This window comes from Haplochromis burtoni, unplaced genomic scaffold (assembly GCF_018398535.1).
Source record: "Haplochromis burtoni strain Fernald_Lab_line unplaced genomic scaffold, NCSU_Asbu1 Contig_54, whole genome shotgun sequence".
Classification (NCBI taxonomy): Eukaryota; Metazoa; Chordata; class Actinopteri; order Cichliformes; family Cichlidae; genus Haplochromis; species Haplochromis burtoni.
This window is the reverse complement of record NW_024582415.1, coordinates 712,574-731,725: the sequence shown is the minus strand read 5'-3', so window position 1 is coordinate 731,725 and position 19,152 is coordinate 712,574. Positions and strand designations below refer to the sequence as shown.

At 41.6% G+C, this 19,152-nt stretch overlaps 1 protein-coding gene across 5 annotated transcripts; it reads left to right on the top strand.

The window, feature by feature from the left end:
• Positions 1-3,141: 3,141 nt before the first annotated feature.
• On the top strand, positions 3,142-17,904 carry hic2 (hypermethylated in cancer 2). 5 transcript variants are annotated; one of them, XM_005924418.3, is made up of 2 exons: positions 3,142-3,265; positions 12,490-17,904. In XM_005924418.3, exon 2 carries the CDS (start codon positions 12,552-12,554, stop codon positions 14,313-14,315), a length of 1,764 nt encoding a protein of 587 aa, XP_005924480.1. In that variant the 5' UTR covers positions 3,142-3,265; positions 12,490-12,551; the 3' UTR covers positions 14,316-17,904. The 5 variants fall into 5 exon arrangements, with proteins under 5 accessions (XP_005924480.1, XP_014189752.1, XP_005924481.1 ...); XM_014334266.2 differs by having other exon boundaries at positions 3,147-3,273; XM_005924419.3 differs by lacking the exon at positions 3,142-3,265 and adding an exon at positions 3,280-3,680.
• The last annotated feature ends 1,248 nt before the right edge of the window (positions 17,905-19,152 follow it).

The following is a 19,152-nucleotide window of genomic DNA, read 5'->3' as shown; positions in this document are numbered from 1 at the left end:
TCTATCTATCTATCTATCTATCTATCTATCTATCTATCTATCTATTTTTCATGAAAGCCTTGTGGGCTTGCTCTCCTTGGGAGTTGAAGTCACTCAGGTTGACGTCTTCTTCTTAGACTGACTGTGCTTGCTTCATAAATCGGGCTTGAAGTACCCCACTGTGCTGTTCGGGCACAGCTGCAATACTGCCAGCATTTGTCATCCGCCCTGATGAGAAACACCAGCCGCCCTTTGACTCTCGCGCTGCCCCTCACGAACTTTGGCAACGTGTTGATGTTCCTTTTCAGCGTTTTCTTGGCTGCAACCATCATTTTCCTCAACGTGTCTGTGTTTCTCTCCATCCTGCTGAACACAGCTTTGCGCAGCGAGAACCGCTTCATGTACATGCTGAGCACTTGCCTCAGTGACATTTGTACGGGAGTGTCTTATTATTATGTTGGTGTTCTCGATGTGAGGGATGTCTATGACTCCCCCACGAGAACCTTTTACATTGCTCCCACATTTCTAGGACTGTCTTTCATGGCTATCCTGGCCGCGCAGGCGGACAGATACCACGCCATCTTGTCCCCCTTTAAATACTCCCAGCGCATGACCCGAAACAGGACCGTGATGGTCATCGTTGCCTACTGGGCCTACGCTTTCTTAATCGTCGCTGTGCAGAACTTGGTCACTGTCGGTGTTGCCAAACAGGTCACAGGCTTTGGCACTTTTGTCGCGAACATATTCCTAGTTATCATAATGATAGTGCTCAATATCCGATTGTTCATCATTGCCAGGTTTCAGCTGGAGAGGGAGCAGCCCTCCGAGGAGAGAGACAGCAAGCGTTCGTCGGTGTATCTCATACTGGTGGTTGTGGTGTTCTTCTTGGGGACTTGGCTTCCTATATTTTGTCATATTATCATTTGTAATTTCATTGGCACGACCTGTTATACCTTTAAAAATGAGGGCACTGACCCTATTCGCATTTTGCCCCGAGTTAATGCTGCCCTGACCCCCATTCTGTACATTAGAGGGTGCTCTGCGCTCAGGGCAACGCTGCTCGCCAAAGTGTGGAGACCCTGCCGTGGGAAAAGGTGAGAGGCCGGTTGTGTTTCACGAGTCAGCTCATTAAGAAATTATACAGTGCCATTCAAATATGCTTTTCGCGATAGGGCTCACACCTGAGGCCAGAAAGGATGCACATAAAACCAGTTTTATTTGAATTGTTGTTTGCTGTCAATATGTAAGCCGTTACTTTGAATGCTCCTCTAATTATCTATCACTTTTCAGGGCTTACTGGTATAAATGTATGAACTGTGACATTTTATGTTTTAGACATGTTTTTTTTCTTCTTGTTGGCTCTTGATTGAAAGTCCTCATCATGTTTATAGAGTGAAAAAAATAATTTCTAGCTCTTCCTCTGTTAATAACAAGTAAAATTTAGTCCTTCTGTACACCGAGTCCCTCCTTAGAGTTGGATCATTTCTAAATGGATGGATGTCAACATGCCACCGCAGGCAAACTGTTAAAAATGTATTATTTTCTCCATTGTGAATGGAAATCAACTGTAAAACACGTTCTTGGAAGATGTTGTTTTATCATGGACTTCACAATGAAAATGGTCTTCCAGTGCAAGTAATGTGTTTCGACTCTAGTTTTATTTATTTAATAGCCCAACTGAATAAACAATTACAAAGTAAAGTGTGGCAGAATCTTGTAAGTTTATTTAAATTATCAACAAAGTTTTAATTTAATTTTCAAACAATAATTAGTAATTTCTACATTTCTTAGATTACAAACATAGCTGGGCAAACGATCCAACACCGCATAACACAAACTGTAGTCCGCCTGATAAATGATTTCTTATGTACATTTCCAGTGAACGTAGGCTGGGATAGAAGAGTTCTAGCAGATTTTAAACAGTTTTCACACACACACACACACACATTTGCTGGGAATTCTGCCTGTGTTTACATGGAGCACGTAAGAGCACCTTGATTACGTAACCCCTCGCGCTGAGTATGCAGTTTCCGCGGCAACCACACAGTGTCAGAAGTGGCCTTTGGCACGCCGCCATAATGCCGACTTCCACGGAATGTGACCGGCTCAATTTAAGCACATAAACACAAAAGGTTTTACTTGGGAAACGGCGAATGATTCCGAGAGGATGCAACCCCTTGCAGCTAATGCGTTTTTAAGATTTTCATTATTAACATCTGCATACTCTTCAACTATTCTGAATAAGTCGTGTTTCAGTGAAATCTATCAGTGAGGCAATAAGAAGCCTGGTTCTCTTTGCTAAGAGGAGGAGCCTGCGTATCGCAACACTTCCGCACATCTGGTCCAGTTTCTGAACCTCTCTTTCTGCTTTTCACTTGCTTTCATATATATTTTTTGAAATCATTAAGCCAGTTCTGTCACCAGGCATCACAGTCCCATTAAACAAAACAATAAATAAATGAATTAAGATAACTGCAAAAACGGGTATTTACACAAATTTAAGCTACGTTGTCTTTATTTAAAAATATGAAAAACAGACAGAAAGTCAATGGGTTCCCCTTATCATTATTTAGATACTGAGGCTTGAGGTTTTGAAGGCAATGCAGCCGTCTTAAGTCCAGCTGATAAAGAGATTTATCAAGTCTAATGCTGTTTTCTGTGGTGGTTGTGGTATGCATTATCACCAGTGCATTGCGCACCGAACTGGCATATTTTAGGAGTGAAGGCCTTTGCAGATAAAAGAGGATACACTCAACAGTCCGCTTTAAAACATACTACAGCTTTTCGTGTACAATCCCTTATGCCACATATAAAAATACCCCTCAAGTCTTAGTAAATCGATTCTAAAACTGCACATCACTTAACTCCCTACTTCTATTTCTTTCCCCGTCACAGTCCCTTCATAGATTACACATATTACAAAATTAGTTTTAAAGTCAGGCATCTCACGGAGCATTTACCTGCACACAGCAGGATGGTAGGACTATAACTGGGTCGGTTTGCTCGGAGGAGAAGGCCTTAAGATGTTTGAACACAATGAAAGAAAATAGCACTCTTTGTTTCCGTCTGTGCCATCTTGCAGGTAAAGTTAGTAAGATTCCTGATGTAAAAAAGTGAAAACCCTCCCACATTAGGATGTTTTCACTGCTGCACTTTGGGGCTGGTTTCTATTCAAATGTGGGTCAGGGGTGAGGAAGCTAACGTCATAAGCTTGCAACATGGCGTCCCGAAGGCTGTGAGATGAGCAAGAGGATGGTAAAGACCGCTTGAGAACGACCATACCGATGTAAGAAGGTATTTAAAATGAATTCTTTCCTTTTGCCGCGGCGTGTAAATGTTTGTCGGAGCCGTATTTCTGTCGTTTTTTGATCGGATCGTTTCCTACCACCCACTGCAAGAATCGCAGAGGTTTTCGCTGTTACGCTGGTGTTTTTTTCCACGGCGTGCCAACAAAAAGGGGCTCTACCAGCCTGCTTGGCAAGCCGAGGATTCCCACATTATTTGTTCGAACATATCGCGGTCTCTGCCCAAACCTGTAACAATGCGCCGTTTGCGAACGATGTGCTCCTTTTATATTTTTAATTAGGCGTCGTGAGCTTACGAGAGATGTCCCACAGGACGAGTGTGTACCAAAGAATTACCAGGTTGGCAAAGCACATCAGGGGGACAGAAAGGGTCCACGGACGGCACGTCGCTACGTGGTATATGAACGCTAAAACGTTTCTACTCTTCACCTCATTTTCTCAGTTTTGCAGTCCAACGTGTTCAGTGAGTTGTTTACAAAATTGCAAGCTGATTAGTTGAATCTTTCTTTAAAACCAATCGCTTTCGCGTAAGCAGAGCAGATCTCTTCAGCTGGTATTGAATTGCACTTTGTGTGGTAAATGGAGCGGGGCAGATTCTGTGGATTTTGCGCATGTTTTTTTTGCGCAATCAGCTGATAGTCTTTGAGATGTTTGTAGATAGTATGGTACTACTTGTTTATTGTTTATATGTAGGTTAAGCCACTTTCATTAAAATCATTTAACTGGAGTGTCTTGCAAATATACCCATTAAAATGTTGGATGCATGCAGAGCCTGGTTTGAAACGTTGCTTTTTAAACGTCGATTCTAGCGATGCAGTGGGGTGTACGTTTTAGAAGCACTATAGGTGCGCTGGTGCTACCAGAGCTACCATCTTTGTAATCAGCTACAGCGTTGGTGTCACGTTACACTCTGACTTATAACTGCACTGTTTTATAGAAACACTGTTGCACTGTCGTTGATTTCTGTCAGTAAATAAGCATCCTCATTCTTTTTTTTTTTTTAAAAGGTGGGAAAAAAATCACACCAGTACGTTAATTACTTCATCATTAACTCAAAGTAAGCCAATAAAACAATGCATGTACTCGGGTGTGAAGGCGGCTCTGCTCCTCATGATTACTGCTGTTAAAGTACCAAGGCGCATGGCGATAAGAAGGCATAAGAATGCCAGTAATGTGCGTTTCCTCGACTGGCTGCTGTTAACCAAAGTGTAGTTCTGTGGAAACATTTCCACTTTAATTAACAGTTGACGAAATGTACTTACCCCCTTGTAAAACGGCTGTAGAAAAATGGTCAGTTGTCTCATATTTTGCCAGTTGGTAGGGAAACGAATGTCTTTCATTTTACACATGATAAAATTATTTAACTGTTTGTTTCTGCGATCATTGGTGTGAATTCATTTCAAGTTGGCATTGTTATCATTTTTTTCAAGCTCTTGCTTTGATAGTAGAGTAAAGGTAAGATAAAATTCAACTGTTTTCATGGCTTCTTTTTCTGGTTAGAGTTGCAGGGGACTGCAGCCTGTAATAAAAAGATTACAAGATGTTATTTTGGCAGACTACACCCAGCCCAACATATAGGTGTAGCGCTCAGCTGCTCTGTCTGCCAACCTCAAAATTTGGCTGGAGGGGTAGCTTAGGTGTGTTTTTCAACAACACACCTAAAAGCTGTATTGTTAAGAACGGGACACATGCAAATGTGTATTGCACTTTATAATCCAATTTGGAAAAGCCTCTAAAGGAGAAATGGGACTCCTGGCTGTTATGCCTGAAGCACTTGATGATATCAGCACAGTAAAAGCACAGTGCTTTGATGAGCGAACTGCTTAATCCATTGTGTTTAAACCAGTCCATCTCATAAACCTTGAAGAAACTGAGTGAGACTATTGATCGCTTTACTTTTATAGAGTTGATCAAGTTTTACGCTGAAAATGGATCATGTGGGCAAGCTGGTCTCTCCAGTAAATCCTGTAAAATATTGTACAGTAACCGCTGTACTTTTTGATGCTTTTGTCAAATGAACATTTTAGGTCAGAGATCAAGTAGCAAGGGTCAAACAAATAAAAAATGACCAAGTCAAATGGTCAGTGTGACTAGTTTCATTGATTACTATGGACTGCAGAGTGTGGCCTGGAGGGTAATTTGAGGTCTGTGTGTGTGCCTCATGATCGGCCAGTTGGTCTTGTCCTTTCTCTTTCTCAGCACACACATAGTGTATTGGATGCAGGCTTACAGCAGCATGTGTGGGCAGTGCAATACAGTAAGAAGGCTACTTAGGCTATATGTGCTGACATGTTGGATGGGGACTTATAGATTGTTCTGGGCTATTGTATCTATATGTAGCTGTCTGTTCTATTTGGTGGTTGCCTGTTCAGAGGCTGTTTGGTTTGTTCAGTGGATAAAGCACCTCGGGACAGGGTTGTTGTTGTTCTTTAAGAAGAAGAATGTGGAATGTAGTGCTGATAGCCAGAAGGTTGCGCAGTGTTTAACGGCTGAAGGAGGAGGGGGGGGGCTGGCAGGTCTGTAAAACCTTGGACCATACAAGATCTCTTACTCGCCCAACATGATGTCCTCAGTCAAAGCATTAGATATCAGGTCATGTGGGTTGGGGGTTGTTGTCTCGCAAGACAGAGGTCACTTTATCATACCAATCATATGTTCAGTTGTCGGTGAAGTGGCTGATTACTGCGCTTTTAGTGAGGGCACGCACTGTGATGTATGTGGGCACCAGTTACTAAACAGGATTGCTGGTGAAGGTCTCAGTGTTTATTTAGTTTTTTTCCTGAGGACATTCTAGATGAACACGATACTCAAGACACAGCAGAGATGCAAAGTTATTCATATTAAATCCATGGCAGCAGGAGAAAATGGTAGTTGGAACGCTTTCAGTGCATAAAGCAGATTCAGGTTTCATGTTTCAAATGAGAGTTTAACAAAGTCCTTTTTCAGCAATGAAAACTGTTACATATAGCCTCATCTTAAATTCCATTACCTCCAACTGCCAGATACTAAATGAACTAGTACTTTTCTGGTGTTTCTGACCACTCACAGCAGCGTTCCCATTATAAGCTATAGCCTCTCATTCACACAGATTCATATGGCACTCGATCCAATGCATGCAGACACCCACACTCACAAAACTGGGGATCGACTCACAGACCTGATTAGCAGACAGTAAGTGTTACCTCCTGGTAAAGAAATAAGTTAATACTGCATGTAAAGAAATTTAGACATAACCAATAGATACATCAGCTAGTTTGAGATTTTTTTTTTTTTTATAAGACTATCATCTTAGTCAAAATCAGTCCCTTACAGTTACAAAGAAATAAACCACTTATATGCAGACTTTAAATCTCTCTTTTTAATCTGTGTTTTTGCGTTTTAACCCATACTAACAAGAGAAACATCAAGTTTAATAACAAACGAATGTCTATAAATATAAGAGAAATGTACTATGCAAAATCTACTCATGACATTTTTCTTCTAGCGCTGTATTTTTAGTCTTGCACTTGCATCTACACCCTACGTTTACAAAACGGCTGAGAAACTAGAGTTACTAAATCATCTCATTAAATGAGTTGATGACAATTTATAAAATAAAAATTCATCTGGCACTGGTTGCTGTTGTTTTATTAGCTAAGATTACCTCCAGATATCATTCATACCACAGAATAAATTGATTCATTTCCCATTTTAAAGGTATGTGGTAAGGAAAAAAGGATTTAATGTCATTTTTTCAAAAAATCAGCAAACTTCTCCTCCTCTTTTTCCCTGGTGTTACACGACAATCTATGGTCTGAATGCCAGCATAGCTGTGTAAGGTTTTAGGATGTACACATGTGGCCACAGCTTTCTGATCGGTGATAAACAGAATGAGGTTCTTGTCATTCCACTGCACTGTGGGCAGGACTTGTTTATCTTGCTTAACTATTGAACTCCTCACTGGAAGTGTTCACCCAAACTGTCAGGGTACTGTAGTTCACATACATACTATAATCATGCACCTGTTCGTCCAGCAGTTCTGAAAAACTGAATGTTCCAAAAACAGGACAGAACCGATTTGACCTATTGAGCTTTTTCTAATAGCAGGATATGTCCTCTGCAGCTTTTCTGAAAAGATTACATCCAGAATGGATCCAGCACTAGATGCACTTAAAAATCTACCACTGAGCCTGCAAGTTTAGGCAGGCTATTTCAAGAAATGACTGAAGCTAGTGACTTCATATGTCATCTTTACCTTCTATATTCTGTCTTATGCCTGCATTGCCAACTTGCCTAAAAGACTTGATCTTGCTACAAGTGAATGATTTTTTTTTTTTTAAATTAAACTGTAAAAAGGTTTTAGATTGAAGGTTATGTTTTTTTTCGTTGTTTATTGTGTAAATCTGAAGCTTTTTCTGAATCTAACCAAGTTGAGTTTTGTGGAGCCTTTGCTGTAATGTGATTTCTGAAACTTTATGGAAACAGGAGAGACCTGATTTTTGGATCATGTATATGCCTAACAGATGTTCTAAATGAGGTTTTAAATGTGTGTGCGTGATAGAGTAATGCAGTGTAAAGGCCGTGTAGCAGGATGAAAAAACAAAACAACGTGCGTCTTGGTAACCAATCAAATGAGACTAAAATGGAAATGATTATGTTAATTTGCATAACTAACTAGCATTACATATCACCTGTAATAAAATACTGTGAGCTGCCCTGCTGCACAGCTCTGCTAAGAAAATAATTTAATTCATTGTCAGAAATGGTTTAGAGCAACCTGATAAATCTTCAATGTGTTTCGTATGTAGCTCACATGTAATGTCTGTTAAGAGCATACATAGTAGTTCGCTTTTTTTTTTTTTTTTTTTTTTCTTTTTTAAACTAACTGTTTACTTTAATCTCATTTTATTGTGAGCTGTCCTTCCACAGCTGGTCCTTGCCGTACCCATGAGTCCTGCGTGGACCAGCCTTACCCATGCAGCAGTGTCAGCCATGTTGAAATGGCTCAGAGGTGGTTGCTTGGTGTTTGTATTTCAAACTGGCTTTGTACCATCCCCCCCAACCCCTCCCCCACTCTCTCTGCCCACCAGCATACTCTGTTTGTGTGTGTGCACACACAACACATGCACACATCTAACACACACACAGTGAGGCCTTTTGCTCCTGCCCTTGATTGCCTCTCATTCTGTGTCTACTTCAATCGTTCCTACCTATCTGTCTCTACCACTGATCCTTTTATGCAGGTTCTGATGTTGTGTGATGGCAGTTCTACAAACCCAGTACTATCTCTTGCTTAAATGAATCTCTGTGAAAGAAGCCCCAATTAGACAAAAGTTGCATGTAAAATCCTGGTCAATCTTGATTTCTATTGGTTGTTAGCAGATGACCTTTCACAGCAGTAGGGTGTGTTTTGTTATTGCACCACAGGACTTTGGCTCACCTCTGCCTTCTCTTGGCTTTTTTACTCTGTGTTCAGGAGATTAGTGCCACAGCTCTCTGTCACCTTTGCTACATGAACACCGACTTGCTGTTGGATCTATATGCGCTGGAAAATTGTAAGCAGAAACAGGGGTGGTAAATAAAGTCAAACCTGATCATCCAAATTTCAGGTGTAACCAGTTTTAATTCAAAGGTTGACATTAATTCAGTGCCCAGGGCTCTTTGACTCGTTCTACTTTACAATCTGCACACGCGTGCATGAGCCTTGCCGTGTTTGTGAGTTGTGTGTAAACCTCTCTTCTCATCTCCTGATCATCAGGCTCCTGACACAAGTCAAGGTTGAGGATAAGTAGCAGGGCGCTTTGTTTCTTCCTTTTTTTTTCTTTTTTTCAAGATGAGTTTGCCCCTATCATTATGTCATAGTTTTTGAAGAGGTTACACTGCAGGGAATGGTAAGCTGATCCACAGTGTGTGCTCAAAGACAACAACCTCCCTGGGCTGAATTTAGTTGGTATGTTGTAGGGTGTTCAGCCAGAGAGAGAAGTCTTTCTTACAGCCCTTCTAAACCAGCTATCATGCTTTCTCTCCAATGAGCTACCAGCCTTTCTGTGTAGGGCTTAAAACTATGGTGATCGAACCCTGCAGACTGCTTTCTAACTCACTAATATTATCCATAGAAACTAGTCTTTTGGCATGCTGGAAATAATATTATTTTTTTGCTGTTTTTGTCAGTTGATACATCATCCCTGACTCTAACTGCGGAGTTAAACGGGAACAACGGTGTGGTTTGTAGTATTGAAATGTTTCTAGGTGGAAAGGGTGCCATGCAGTCACACTTGGAGCTACATTCATGGTGCAGGCCTCTCTGTCCCCTGTGGTATCATGCCTCTTTTTCCTGGGCAGCATCGTTGGAAGGTGAGCCGGGCCTACACGTGTCCTACCCTAGCTGCATATAGATCAGCCATAATCCATTAGCGGCTCCCTGGAATCCAGCCGGCACAGCACAGCAATGGAGGGGCCAGGGGGAGAGGGTAGCTGGGTGGGTGATGGAGGGGAGGAAAGGGAGACAACGAGGGATGAGAGGTGGAGGGTGATGGGGGGAGGGCTTCCTTTTTTTTTTTTCTTTTTTTTTTTTCTCTCCTGAACTGGCTTCTCTACTGTGAGCCCAGCCCCCTTTTATGTTGGTCCGCTGGAAAAGCCTCTTGAATCCCCCCATAAAGCCTGCAGAGGTGTGCGTGCGTGTGTGTGTGTGTGTATGTTAAGAGAGAGACTTGATATATGGCTTCCTGGCTGGCATCACAGTAGAGGCCCTTCTTTCTCTAGTAGCCCTCTTCTCCATTACCGCCTGCAGGGCTGAGTGCCGTAAACTCCCCTAGCTTGTTCTACGATTAACACATCTGGGTTGTGCTTTTCAGAATAGCTCATTATGATTTACATTGGGGACAGGACAGTGAGCTGTTCCTGGGATGTGTCTGCATGCCCGGTGAAAGGCTGGTGAGGGCTGGAAGATAAAGAGAAAGGAGAGGTACAGAGGAGAAACGGGGGAGGGGAAGAAGATCGTGAGTAGAAGTGTCAAAGCAGAGGAGGCAAGCCCAGGCCTGGACCTGGGGGTAATGATCACTTCAGCTGATTGTATCAGCTAGTCTGTGACAGAGTCAGCTTGGCTACATACCGGATACACTCAGCACTCTTTACCAGGTTAAAATTTTAACCTTCTTGTTCTTTGATGGTGTTTAATTTTGACTATAATAATGGGTGGTCATTACCATCCTTAACAAGTCTCTTATATCTAGTGTGCCATCTTCTTTAGTGGTACTTTGTTTTTCTCTGTAGTATTTGAAGGGATACTGGAGGGCCTTAGCCAGGATATGTATGTCTTTGTTTAACGCTGTGATGGACTCCTTAGTTGTGCTTACTTACTGTGCAGTTAAAACTATTTTAAACAGATACAGTTACTTGAATTTTAACTTATGCTTTTGCCCTGATGGCGTTTTGAGGACAATTGAGGATAATTCACATCTATTACAAACTGAAATATTCTTTAAAAGCTTTGCTTTGATCTGAGACCAGGTCAAATGCCAGTAGTAATCTGTGTCGTTATCAGTACCTGATATTTAGTTTGTTGCTTTCAGCTGTTCGTTGCCGTTTTTCCTGCTACTGCATATCTCATACCTACAGCATTATACAGAAGCTGTATGATTGTTGAAGTTAGGTTAAGGAGATGGTATACACAAGGAGAGAAATTCAGAAATTTTTTGATAATGTGTGCTTTAATTTTACTAAAAGGTATCTAAGGGCATCATGCTTAAGATATATTAACCTAGAATAAGTTCAGGTTAAACTATATAGCTAATGTAACTACCTCGGTCGATAGTTACTAGGTATGTCATTAATATAGTTAGTTTTGGTCAATTTATATTATTGAATCAATATTAATATTGTCTCCTCTTTTACTGGTGTCTTAACTCTAGAATGTTTTTTTTAATCTGGTGATCTGTGCACAATATTGATATCAGCTGGTATTTTTGCCCATAGTTAGTCAGGATTTTGAGCACAAATTAAACCATGTTATTGTTTATTTACAGTAAAAATGTTTTTTTTTTTTTTATTCAAATGCTGATTCATCCACTGTTTGAGATGTGCACACTGCAATCACTAAACAACATGCAGATCCATTTCAACCCTTGTTGCTGGGTGTTTTTAAATGTGATTTCAAAGCTCTTGCTTGGCACTTAAAATGGCAATTTCTACATGTGTTTGACTTGAATTAAACATTTCTTTGTCTTAGATTGTAATCTCTTGTAGTATGGCATACCCTGTTGTGGTTATTGAAAATTTGTGTTGTCTAAGCTTGCCTGTGGCTTTGAGGGAACGTTAAACATGGACAGACTGCTGCCTCAACCAAATCATACCACTGATATTGCCCTCAGAAGTTTTGCATCTATTGCATTAACACAAAATGTGTGTTTGTAGAGAAATAGAAGTACTGTGGTGTGTACCATTAGGCCATCAGTATGTTGTTTAGCAGTGAATTGGATTCACTCGTCCTATTTCCATAAATAAGGGCCCCTCTGGAGGATCGAGTGGTGCTGTCCTTGCCTTGGGGCCACACCCTCCCCCTCCTCTCTTGCCCAAGCTCCTGTGTAGTTTTTCTTGCTCAGGTGTCACCTAATCCCCCCCCCCCAGCCCTGCTCTGCCACAGATCTCCAACCCCCAGACAATAGGGCAGGGCTGACATTACCATGACCTAATGGAGACTAGAGTTAGCTGAGTTTTCAGAGAGGGCATCCCATCGAAACTAGTTACTCTGGTGAGATAGTGGAATGAGGCAACTTAGGAAAGAAGTTACTTTACCCATTCTTGTCCTCCACCCCTACGGCCTTTGTGCTAGATAAGTGGTAATGTGTACAGTCAGAACTTGATCCATGTAGGGTTACAGTTTGTTTAAAAAGAAAAGTCGGACACAGAGAAGGTTCCAGTTTCTAAGCAGCTGTGTGATTATATGGCATGCACTGCTAACAGTTTGCTAATTTCCCAGTGAGCTCAATTTTGCCATTAGAGAAGCGTTAGCTAAGCCTTTACAGCACATTGCTTATTCAGCCTTTTTTTTTTTTTTCCCTCATCCACCACCAACGCCACTAACTATTGATTTTTGCGTTATCTGTTAAGAAACACCACTCTTTATTTCTTTTCTCAATAACCCATTATTTTTATGTGGTTTCAGTGTAATAAAACTTTTTTTTTTTTTAATGTAATACTGATCATGTCCTTGTTTTGTTTCTTTCAGCTTGAGGTGGTGCACGTGTAGGAAGAGAGAGACGAGAGAGAGGGGAAAGAAGGACGGAGGAAATGGAACTGCCAAATCATGCCAAACAACTGCTGCTGCAACTCAACCAACAGAGAGCCAAGGGCTTCCTGTGTGATGTTATCATTGTGGTGGAGAATGCTCTCTTCCGTGCCCACAAGAACATCCTGGCGGCAAGCAGCATCTACTTTAAATCTTTGGTCCTCCATGACAACCTCATCAACCTCGACACAGAGATGGTTAACCCCTCGGTATTCAGACAAGTTCTTGACTTCATCTACACTGGGAAGCTACTGTCCTCATCAGACCAGAGCAATGAGCAGAACTTCAGTGCCCTCTTAACTGCAGCCAGCTACCTCCAGCTCCACGACCTTGCTGCTCTGTGCAGAAAGAAGCTTAAGCGCAATGGTGGGAAACCCCTGCCAGGTAAACCCTCCACTCCAGGTCCCCTTAGCCGCTTACGTCTAAACAACCAGCGGCTTTCCTCTTCTACCCCTACTGGCCACAATAACCACTATCCTCCAACCCCTTCCGATGCCGACCAGCCACAGCCAGATGAAGGCCTTCGGGACAAGCTCTCAGATGACGAGATGTTTGTTGGCACCTCTGGGAAGAACGGGAATGGGGGGAATGGAAGCAGTAATGGTAACCTCAGCAGCGGAGGAAGTGCGGGGGAACCGGACCTTGGACTAGACCTCTCCAAGAAGAGTCCACCCTCTGCGGGCACAGCCACAGATGCCCTCAGCCCACACAGCAACTCCCAAGGATCCCCTCAATCTGCCTCAGTATCGACAACCAACAGTGCCTCACTGGATGATTCGTCTACCACCTTGCCGGGTGCAGACACCTGCATCTCAGAGACCGTGGACCTCAACTCCTCCTCTAAAACCTCAGAGGAAATCCAAAACCAGCCAGAGGGTCCTCCACCACAGAAAAAGTCCCGACAGGGAGCTCGAAAGAATGAATGGCCTAAGAGAGAGGCTTCAGGGTTGAAGTCTGAAGATCACAGCAGGCCCCTGGTTAATGGGGTAATTGTTGGTCCTAAAGATAGCCGCTCATCTGGGATTGGAGGTGGCAGTGGGAACAGCTTCACATCTGACCAGTCCTTCCAGTGTAAGGACGAGGAAGAAGGAGGAGAGAATGGCCAGGATCACAGTGAGGAAAGTGGTCAGAGTGATGGAGAGACTGCAGGAGGTGGAGGGGGAACAGCAGGGGGGCACCACAGCGCCAACTATGTGTACAGGCAGGAAGGTTTTGAGCCAGCATTTGGAGACAACCTCTATGTGTGTATTCCCTGTGGTAAGGGTTTCCCCAGTTCTGAACAGCTCAATGCTCATGTGGAGACGCATACTGAGGATGAGCTCTACATCAAAGAGGAGGGAGGAACCTTTGTGAAAGAGGAAGATGAGGAGGAGGCCGAGGACCTTTCTGCCACTGTAGGTCCTTCTACCTTTGGTTCTGAAACGCGCCCATTCAAGTGTACAGTGTGCAGTAAGAGCTACAAAGACCCAGCAACCCTGAGACAACATGAAAAGAGCCACTGGCTGACCAGGCCTTTCCCCTGCAACATCTGTGGCAAAATGTTCACCCAGAGGGGAACCATGACACGCCACATGCGTAGCCACCTCGGCCTGAAGCCATTTGCATGTGAAGAGTGTGGCATGCGCTTTACACGCCAGTACCGTCTGACAGAGCACATGCGTGTCCACTCTGGAGAGAAGCCGTATGAATGCCAGCTATGTGGGGGGAAGTTTACCCAGCAGCGCAACCTCATCAGTCACCTGAGAATGCACACCTCACCCTCTTAGAAATGCATCAAGCCAAAGAACTCTGGGAATAGAAAATACAAACCTTTTCTCCATCGCAAAAGCAAAGAAATGCACACATACACATAGTTCTACATATTAATCCAGTTTATGATGCCCTGGCTAAGTGAATGATGTAGCCGTTAGCCACAGTGTGCTCTTGGTGATGGTGGGATCTTGTTGATGCAAGGATTCAGTTGTTGTTTATATCGAACAACGTCTGCTCACCTCTCAGGAGCTCTAAAGGGACAGTTTACTGCTGTCTCTCTCCAAAGTCACAAAGCAATGGTGGAGTTGCATAACGTCTGGTCTGTTAAATGTGAATGTGGGTACTGATATAATGTCAAGCCTCTCACTTCATACCCTTCAGCAGCTTTTCTCTCTTCTACCTTTGAGTCTCTGAAGTTTTCAGATGACTCAAGAGTCCCCTGTGTACTCCAGTGCTACTTTGACCAAAAAAAACCACGTGCAAACAATACTGGCAATAATTCAGCAAAAAGATTATTTTAACCCTGACAGCTTTATATGCTTCGTTGTGTTGGTTGGTGATGGGTATCTGTATATAAAGCCCTTTTCAGACATGGGATATGTAACATTGCTCGCTACCCCAATCTGTTAAAGTGATGGCCTTCTGGCATACAGACATGATGACTTCTACATCCATATTTCTCACAGTTATACCGTCATAGATGTGAAGGTGATGAAGAGAGTTGCTAGATTTGGCAAAAAATCCCAATCATGATTATTTTGGTCAGTATTAAATTTTTTTTTTATTTTGCACAGTTGTTTCCAAACGATTGTGTAAAATAAATCAAACTATACACAGTTTTTACAGAGGATTTCATTTAAATCGGAATATAATGTAAAAAAATAAGGCTTGAAAAGAGTTGAGGTGGTGGGCCATTAGGAATAAAGAGCTTGAACTTTTGGCAAGGAGCAAAACTGTACTACTGTAAAGGAAAGCAGTGCACTCAGGAACACAATGTAAAATCTTAGAAACAAAAACAAACACAGAAAAGTAATTTTTTTTTCTTTGCCAATTTTGTTTTTGTAGTTCTCTTTGCCACTGACACTAAGTGTGCCTGCTAAATAGTGCTGCTGCATGGACTGTACGCCACCGCTTTCCCCCAGAAAGATCTCTCCTCAGGATTGGGAACAGCAAACTGTATTAGAGAGTAATTGTTTTCATCTTACTACCACAAAGAAGCAGATCTGGTGGGATAAAATGCAGTTATGTGCATGTTATTGTTTTTCTTATGGGCTAAGCAACTCACATCTACGCAGGTGTTCAGTCACAATCTCATGTCTGCATGCATTCAGACTTCTGCTGTGTTAAAAGCTACACATAAACGGTATCTAATGCGAATTCTGTCACTACTTTTACAGAGAAGTAACTTGGTGTGCTCATTGAGGCACTCAGAAAACATGTCTGAAAGGGGCTTAAGAGGAGGGGTAACTGGGTTTGGGACCATCTCCATGCTTTAACTGGAAGTTCTTGAAAGAAGGTTCACGTTGGAGGACACTGATTTAAGTTTTTGTTTCACAGATGACAAACACTCAGTCTTCTCTACAGCTGTTTGCATTAATATAGAGAAGATTTTCATTGTTTTCAGATTTGCCTGCTAGTGCTCCCAGGAATGAAACCTGGTTGGATGATGAACCCTTGAGGTACTTGTTTTTTGCTTAAACAACTTGTCATGTTTCAGTGAATGTTTAAACTGGAAGGTCTTGGGATTTTTCTTGTGGAGGGGAGGGATCTGGGTTGGGTTGGGGCAGGGCGGGGCGGGTGGATTCGTGGGGATAAGGTGAAGAGGGTGTTTTTAGACTGAGCGTTATGTTCAGTGGGTACGTTTATTTTTCTGTCTGTATAGCTTTCCTCCCCTCAGAAAAAAGAAAAGTCTATTTATGTAGGCTTGTGACCTCTCTACCTCTGATTACTCTTACAAACTCTATGTTGATTAGTTGAAAGTTCCTATGTAATTAATTGTAAAAAGTGTGTAGATTATGGTAAGTTTTTATCTAATGCTTTAACCTGCCCATCTCTCAACACAGGTTTTTAATGCTTATAGATTTTACACATTAATATTGTTCTTAGCTGTTGTTTGTACTTGTCAGATATAGCTTTTGGGTGCCCTGTTCATTGTGGCTCCACTTCAAAGTGTACTGTAGCTTCCAGCCTGGAGCAACTAGTGCTTAGTTGGTTAGTTTAGATATATAGAGTTCCAAAGATCTTATGAATGTTGAGGAGAACAGAGCTAACTAACAAACTTTGCTAGACAAGTTCATAACCAAAGTTTTTAAAAAGATGTACTTAAGATATATAGCATACTAAATTATTTCACTTTTGATTTCTTTTTGCTGTATAAAACAAATTATGAATTATATTCAAAGTCCAGAGAAAGAAATCCACTCTTGATGGAGTTTTTGGCCAATGACTGACAAAGGGTCTTGTGGATTGCAAGGAAAGCTTGTGCTGATTGGTGGGCTGGTATGACGTAAACTTTACCACCCAAAAAAATTGGTAAAGTTTATTTTAAAAAAAACAAACAAAAACATGTTCCCTGAACATGTTTCCTGTTTCCTTTTCATTTATATCCAGAGTCCTTATCACTTTATATTCCCTGACTTTAAAAACAGGACTTGATGACATTTTCTGTGTTCTGTTCAGACCAAAAAAGAAAAAGGAAAAAAAAAGATAGAAAATATAATCAGAATTTTAATGTGAAGTTCAACTTAATTGTTTTGATTTTGTTTTTTTGTGAGCCAGACATGTGAAAACTTGTAATAAGAAGGGAGAAGCAGAGATGCACTGGACAGCTGGACAACTCGCTGGTCTCTTGCGGCATCCTTTTGTTCCTGATTGTATTCCATTATATCACAGAATTAGTTTTAACTTATTTTTAAACTATTTCAAGCTTTACCTCATTGTAAACAATGACAAGTTGAGAATGGCCCCCCGTTGTCTCTTCTGTTTCACTCAAACCTGTCCAGTGTATCGCCTCTTAACAGTTACTGTAGAGTATGAACCCTCACTACAAGTTTGTTTTTTTTTAATTTTTTTTATAGGCATTCCTCTGTTATGTTGGTTTACCTGTCCTCATGATTATTTTTTTTTGTAATTCCTTTTCGTCCTCATGTTATGGTCTGTGAAATGTTTGATTATTATAGGGATGCAGCTACAGTTACACAAACATCACTACCGTTTTAAGGTACCTGCGTCTTGGGCTCCCAGACTTGTTACTTATGTTGGATGTTGGTGTCTTGTTGTTAGGCAGTTGCTGTTTAGTGATTGCATGATACATCTGAATTTTTCACACTCCTCGATCCCCACCCCCCCATTCCTAGATCCACAAACGTGTTATTTATCGCCTGATACATTGTTGCTTGTGACCTCTTCTAGCCGAAGAGGGAGTCCACAATGCATTGCCTTCAAACGTTGTTGTACTCGCAGCCCTTACTGCAGTACAGTGTAATGTCTGTAATGCAAAAGGTGTTTTGTACTACACGATCTCTAGCCATCTCTGCAAAGGTTTTTGCAGCTGCATTTGAATGCTTGCTTGTTCGACGTAACGAAGAAAAAAAAAAAAGAAAGGAAAAAAAACATACTACGAACTCCAAACTGTGACCATGCTACTATTACTACTATTATTATTACTACTATTACTACTACTATTCAAATACTTCAGGGATTGTTCTGCATCTGTGAATGCAGACTCTCAGCTACATTTGTAAAATATAGCATTGTATCAATTTCTCTGTATTTTGATCATGGGAAAGCAAAACACTAGTTTCATATTTAAGACAAACAGGGGGCTACTTTTTTTCAACTAACACAAAAAGCCTTGACAAAGGTGAGGCAGCTCAAAACAAGTCTACGTTTTAGTTAGTTACACACTATGTTCAGAAATAGTTGCAACGTTGTACAAAGAACTAAGAAGAAAAGGAGAGAAAAAAAAGCTCATACCCAAATCCACAAACTATTTTTTAAACCAAAGCACATTTGAATGATTATGGAACCATGTGTGGCTCTAAAAAGAAACGTATGTATTTATCTCATTGTTTACATAAACTTTTACAGTTTTACAGACCTCAGTCGAGGCTCGGCCAGTTAGGGAGATGGTTTTGTGTGCGTTATCATTTTTTCTTTTCTTTTTTTTTGTGAAAGATGCTTTTCCACAGAGGCTGCTGCCAAAACAAAAGCATAGCGTTAAACATGGAGTGAACTACTGCATATTCAATTAAGGGGAGGGTGTGTGGTTTTAGGGGCACTCCCCACTCCTCCCCTCTCTGCCAGCTGGCTTTGGGATGACCCTGCGCCCCAATCCTCCTGCCCTCTGGCCTGTTTTCAGATGGGACCACAGAAAGTGTGTTTGGGGGGGGGCTGTGCATCCTTGACGTATTAATCAAAAGGCATTGTTAGTCAGGGTCTTTAGCTCAATGTTTGTCTCTTTGTTTACCCAAATACACTCGAGGAATACCTCTGCTGCTTGGGTCTCTTAATATGTAGGGGTGGGTGAATGATGCTTGAATATTTTGGGTTGTTTTCGTAGTCCGACGTGGTACATCTCTTATGCTGGCGGTTCTTGAAACCTATCTGGAGAATGTAGCTTTGATTTGTTCACTGCATGTAAACAAGCCTATCTGGTAGTCTTAACTGTGAATGTTATTGTCAGTTTTCTGCTTTTATGATGTTGTTTTGAAACTTTTTTTTTTTTAAAGCTGCCTGTGTTGTGTGGGTAAAAGCAGCACAAAACTCTGGCTGGCTGAGCCTCAAACAAAGTTGGTGCAAACACTTATTGACAGTGTTCTTTTTTCTTTTTTTCTTTTTTTTAATCAAATG